We start from the raw sequence: 6,164 nt of genomic DNA on the forward strand, positions 1-6,164 counted from the left end.
CACCCACACATAAGACAACCAACATAAAGTAAAAACAGAAAAGGGAAAATTACATTTCTCAGTAACTCAGTTACTCTCACACTGATATCTCAGAAAACATGTTTTCTCGATTACCTATCAGCTTTCTGAAGTAAGTGAAGTGCATACTTTTTCTGAGATAATAAGAGAGTATTAGAGGTTCTTTGACATTCAATGCCCAAAAAATAATTCAAATCCCCTAAATCCTTCATAGAGAATTCCTTGCTTAAGACATATATAAAGGATTGAAGTAGCTCAGAAGATGAACCTGTCAGTATTATGTCATCTACATACAACAAACGAAGTATCATCTTGGAGCCACACATGTCATTTTCAGTATGTTGATTATAGAGAAAATATGTTTTCTAAGATATCAATGTGAATATTTTCCATCTTGCTGCTGCTATTGTGATTAAGTTTTAACCAACTGGATCTATTGAATTCCTCGGCTATTTTTTCTCTCATATACAGCTACAGAAGCCATATAACAACAATAAGAAAAGAAAAAAAGAAACAACTAGTTATATTACCTAATGGCGTGTTTGGTTGGTGGAAAGGTGATGGAGCGTTTTAAGATGATACTGATGGCAGCGGAATAGAATTTAAGAAAGTAACCGATGAAATTGTTCAGACCTCCAATTACTCTTACGAATAACCTAGACCTCGCAATTCCGGAAAATCACAACTATGGATATATGATGATTATTTAGATCTCAATCCTCTCCATTTTCGTTTTTGGAGCTTCTTATATAACTCCCCAAAACAAAACCAAACTTAACAAAAATTTAAAAAACTTGTTTCCGAAGAAATATACTACCTTTAGACAACTTTTTTAACTTATTAAAACTCTTAAAATAAATTTATAGACTATTCAAAAATTACTCTAATTAATAATCCGAATTTTAATTATTTTTCTACTAAAAATATCGTTAAAGGAAAATAATAGATTTAGAAGGGAATTCCCAAAAGAGGGGAATCCTAACCTACCACCTCCCATGAAACTTGGGAGGGAGAGTGATTCCACGTATGACATACAACCATTGAAGAACTTGAAGCTCCATTGACACTGCAAGGAATTACAAAGGAGATTGCCAAAAGAACTCGAAGCTCCATTGAACTTGGAGCTCCACTCAAACAAAAGTATAGACAACTGTAGTGCTAATTGCGTAACTAAGATTCTCTAATGGTTGTTGTATGTAATTCCTATGTGGCAACACAAACAAGACATTTTTATTTCAAATTTTCCTGTTACTCATCTTCAACGGTGTTGTTTATGATCATTTTCTTATTAAATGTGAATTTTATGTTTAGTAATTTTAAGATTTTATAAAACCTAAAAATGATTATTTATTGTATTAGAATTAATTTTAGTAAATAAAATATATTTCTAATTAAGAAAAGCTGACTAGGATGGTAGACAATGTCAAGAGGAATATGGGAAACTAGACATTTCCCTTGACATTTTCTACATAAAATCTTGCATACATTGATTTATGACATCCGAGTTGGAGAATGATTTTAGAAAATGGATGTGCGACCTAGGTGGATTTTGACATTTATCTTCACACACATGCCATTGGAGAAGCTCTAAGGCAGGCGTCGCTAGAAAGGTGGACGTGGATTGGAATTAATCCAGGTATCATTAGAAGTGACCTAGCAACGATCAAAGGGGAAGGGACTAGTACCCCACTAGTGTTTTAGTTTTTGTTGCCATACTGACTTATCAACCAAAAAAAAAATGTTTAATCATAAATGCTATGCAAGTCTTTCTATAGAACCCCTCAACTTAAATGAGGCACAGCACTAGGATTGTAGTGCCTGATGCCATTGTAAAGTCGTCATAGCAGAGCTCATTCAGAAGCAAGCATAATTCTCATTGTAAAGTTTATCCAGAGAAAGAATTCACCTTGGCCAGGGGGAAATTCAATTATCATGACCTAGAAAATAGAACTGCAGCACCTTAAACTGAAACCAAAGGGTGCCTCAGTTATATAAAAATTATATGTGAATCATAAGAGAGAAACTAGGGCCCTTAAGTGAGACCCCCAGAACAAGATTTTAATATTTTTTTCTTTATTCAGGTCATACTGTCTGAGTTCTAACATCCTGGCGAGGATCTGACTTAGCAATAACAATTGTAGACTCAGTAAGATTAACATCCTTCTTTAGTTTTTTTGGTTCAGGTAGTTGTCCCTCTGATTCTTTTGAATCCAGTGGAGAATAGTTACTGACATGAAAATTTGTGAAAGCCTTCATGCCTCTATATCTGATAGAAGCGATATCGTAAGCTTTAGCAGCATCTTCCTCACTACCTGATTAGTATCAAAATACAGGTTTGTCTATAAATTTGTTCTAGTACTCAGATTATTCACTAACTTTAATTAAGTATAAAGAAGTAAAGGTCATATGTACGCATGTACTCACTGAATGTCCCAAGGTGAAGTCCCCTTCTTCCAGGTATTCCACTTATTCGAGCTTGCCACCGGCCATCTCCATGTCTGCACAATATAACATTTTATTATAATGTTCTCTAAATTTGAACAACGAATCAGTGCATCGTTGAAGATAATTATCATGTAAGTTGAAAATCAAAACTTCATATGGGTAACAAAATAAATTTCATTATTAATATCTAAGTTTAAAGATGACAACCTTGTCACGCCTCTATAAACAGAAGATCCTTTTTTGAAGCAACTATTCCTGCAAACAGAATCAGAAAACACAAGTCCAAATCATATCGCATAGCTAGCAGAAGTAAAAGCAGAAACATTTGACTTCTCTGGTTACCTCCTAATGTACATGACAAACTCCTCTTTTGACATTTCCTTCATCTCTTCGAGTTGTTTCTTGTAAGTAGAAATCTGTATATATGGAGCATGTAACCCATGAATTAGAATAAACGATTTTGAAGAACAGGGCGGTAAGATGCTCAGACTCCATAATGAGATAAGGAAGTGCTGGAAAAGAGAAGGAATTTACAGGGAAATTTGATCTGGTACTTGCATGAAGACCCCAGTATTTGAGAGCTACAAGGTCATAAGACTGCGCTGCTTTCTCCTCATTGTCATATTGACCTGTAGGAATAGGTATTTGAAAGCTTACTAACAGATAACACATGATAGTAAGATCAAAGGCTCAAAAGATTGAAACCAACACACCAAGAATCAGACATAAAACCGCTTACCTAAAAACACTGAAGAGCAATTGTAGCAGCAAATCCGTCCCAGTTGCCCCCATAAGACACGGGCCGCAAAGAATAAGTACAACTTCAACGACTAAACAGTTACTCATTTAAACAGCAAGTAAATTAGCAAAGTTTGAACGGATAGACAAAACCAATGTGATTAAAGGCAGGGGGGACTTCCAAATTATAGTTAGCATAAACAAGAAGTAAATTTGCAATTGTGGCCTCTCACAAGTCTACACATAGTTTGTAGAATTCCATTATATATACACACACCAAATCTCATGTAGAAATTCAACTAGATGCCTATGACATTATTGCAGTGGTGTGTGTATATTAGGGCACACAAACACAAAATGCAACTTCAATTTCTTGGTTTAAAATTTCACTGATACAAGCGCAGCTAACCACATTTGACTGATCAATACACCATTTTTGGTGATTAAATATACCTCATGAGTTTGCCCCAGTTCATACAGCTGTTAGAATCCATCTTTAGTTCCTAAGACCAAACTATGGAAGCAAGGAACTAGATGGACTTCCTATCCATGTGAAATGGCAAGTCACTTGGGCTTGATTCATCACTATAACACAACTGAAGTACTTCTTATCGTAGGGTAATAACTAAGTGAAAATGTACCTTGCTTGCCTTTACGTCTATGACCTTCTCTTATGTAGCTGTTATCCCATAGGTGTGCTTCAAATTTTCCAGTCCAAAAGTGTCTGCAGAGTAACTAACTCAGCTTTGTGGAAATAAAAACTGAACACAAAAGGAAATAATCAGAATTAGTATTTTACCTAGTAACTCCATGGTATTTTGATGTTCGGTGGGCAACCTTCTGAATTGATTTTATTGGAGTAGAAACATCGGGAGGAACAAACTCCCCAAGGTTCTTTTCCTCATCACTGCAAACAAGGTCGTCAGCATGGTCTAAATTCAAGAACATCGCAGTGCCTGAAACCAGAACAGGCTGAGAATTCTGTGACTCAGCATTTTCCTCATGACATGAATTGGTACTAAGAGAAACGTCTTCCCTCTCTAGAATTTTCTCATTCTCTGATCTAGAAAGAGACTTAGACTCAGTGTTAGTTGGTCTACAAACCCCGTATACTTCCTGGCCCACCGCCTGTATTCGTAAAAGCTCTGGTGCTTGTTCATCTGCCAAGCTGGGATGAGGTTCTAATTCAGTATCATCTGAAGGTGCGCCATCACAGTTTTCATTCACAGTTGGATTTACAAGTGATACCATATAATCTGAAGGTTTCTCATTAACTACTATAAAAGGAACTGTTGATTGTGCACTTTCCAGGAATGAAGATTCAAAACATCCCTCATCAGAATCTTGAAGTTTAATGAATATATTAGTATTAAAATGCTCCTCATCGTCCAAACTGGACCGCTCATCTAGTAGATTCATAAATGCCATGATTAATACCACGAAATAATGTACCACATAGGTGAATCAGTTAAACCAGCGCCACATTATGATTCTGCAAAGTCAATCAATAAAAACATTAAGGACAGGCTAAGAACAACCAATTGCGCGCGTATGAAGCTACAGTTTTCTACATCTGTTTCCTAAAGCAAGCCCCAGATAATTCACAATCTGTCACTCTTAAGTCTATGCACACAATTTGTCACTCTTAAGTCTATGCACATACAAATAAAATTAAAAAAACGTTAATCATTTGCAAACCTCTGAAAAACTTAAGATTTATTTAAGGCACAGAAATGGTAAACTGAAAATTATAAAATGAAAAAAGAACTGCTCAAAAATCATGTTCAACTTATACACATTCAACAAAGTTGTTTGATACATTCCAAATGATTTTGTTTACTGAAGGAACTGTTGATCGAGCACTTTCCAAGAGTGAACTGTCAAAACAACCCTCTCCATTTCCAATGAATACATTAGTACTAAAATGCTCTTCATCAGCCTAAGTGGGTAGCTCATATGGAACACAAAATTACCATGACAAATAAGCTTGACCACAAAACAACCTAGGATAGAGTTGAACTACTTGACTAGACTTGGAAAAAAAATATGCTTGAAAATTTGTTACAACAACTGTGCTTCTGAACCAAACAATGAGCTGCATATAAGCTTAAAATCTCTGAAATTGTTTCCCTAAATAAAGATCCAACTAATTCATAGAGTCCGTCAATCTAAATACGTAAAAAACAAACCAAACACTCCACTAAAGGAGCATAATTCAGACATGACCTAAATGCTAAATCATTACATGTGAGCAAAACCCATACAAGAAACCTCCAATAAAAATTACACCTTTCGTTCCTAAAAAATGGGTCTTTTCATTTTAAATTTCTGTTCCAAAAAAGTCGATACTTAAATTTTCTAAAATTACCCTTTTTCTAAAACAGGATCCAGACAAGCTGGAATTTGTAGGTGACAAACTCAATCATAACTTTATTGTAAAAGAATAAACATTAGTGTAATCGAACCTGGAATTTGTAGGTGACAAGCTGGAATCGGACCTGGTAATAGAGATTTATCCCAATTTCCCCAGTTTAATTGCAGTACGCTCTAATTAAGTGAAATTCTTTTCGAAATGAAAGAGAAAGAGAGGGTTTCGGGTTCGAAGGAGACTGACAGGAAAAGAAGACAAAACAGAGAGACGGACAAGACAAGAGAAAGTGTGAATTTCTTAATGTCAACTGCAAGATGAAACTTAGCTTGTATAAAGACTACTCTCTTTATTGATGTTTAGAAAATCTCTCAAAACTAAACACAAGCTCTAATTTTGCTCATATGATCAACCACAACTTTGGTGATCATTTGTATATAGAACTATGAATTCCTTTTCCTAGTCCTATTACCTTATTACATGTCTTTCCTTTTCTTAGAACTAGATAACTTCTAATTCCCTTAGGATTACATCAATTTCCTAATCTTGTCCTAACCAGCTTGTTAGTGACTTCTATGTTGAAGTTTAACCAACA

General features: G+C 35.2%; 1 protein-coding gene across 2 annotated transcripts; it reads right to left on the reverse strand.

Moving 5' to 3' along the window:
• Positions 1–1,920: 1,920 nt before the first annotated feature.
• Positions 1,921–5,917, reverse strand: LOC113319538 (AP2-like ethylene-responsive transcription factor PLT1). Of its 2 annotated transcripts, none has more exons than XM_026567791.1 (9): positions 5,700–5,917; positions 4,001–4,693; positions 3,843–3,925; positions 3,203–3,211; positions 2,998–3,092; positions 2,806–2,879; positions 2,671–2,718; positions 2,443–2,516; positions 1,921–2,330 (listed from the first exon to the last, which is right to left on the reverse strand). In XM_026567791.1, the coding sequence occupies exons 2-9, from the start codon at positions 4,627–4,629 to the stop codon at positions 2,101–2,103; spliced, it is 1,242 nt and encodes a 413-aa protein (XP_026423576.1). In that variant the 5' UTR covers positions 4,630–4,693; positions 5,700–5,917; the 3' UTR covers positions 1,921–2,100. The 2 variants fall into 2 exon arrangements, with proteins under 2 accessions (XP_026423576.1, XP_026423575.1); XM_026567790.1 differs by having other exon boundaries at positions 5,667–5,913.
• Positions 5,918–6,164: the final 247 nt, after the last annotated feature.

Source organism: Papaver somniferum, chromosome 10, assembly GCF_003573695.1.
Source record: "Papaver somniferum cultivar HN1 chromosome 10, ASM357369v1, whole genome shotgun sequence".
Classification (NCBI taxonomy): Eukaryota; Viridiplantae; Streptophyta; class Magnoliopsida; order Ranunculales; family Papaveraceae; genus Papaver; species Papaver somniferum.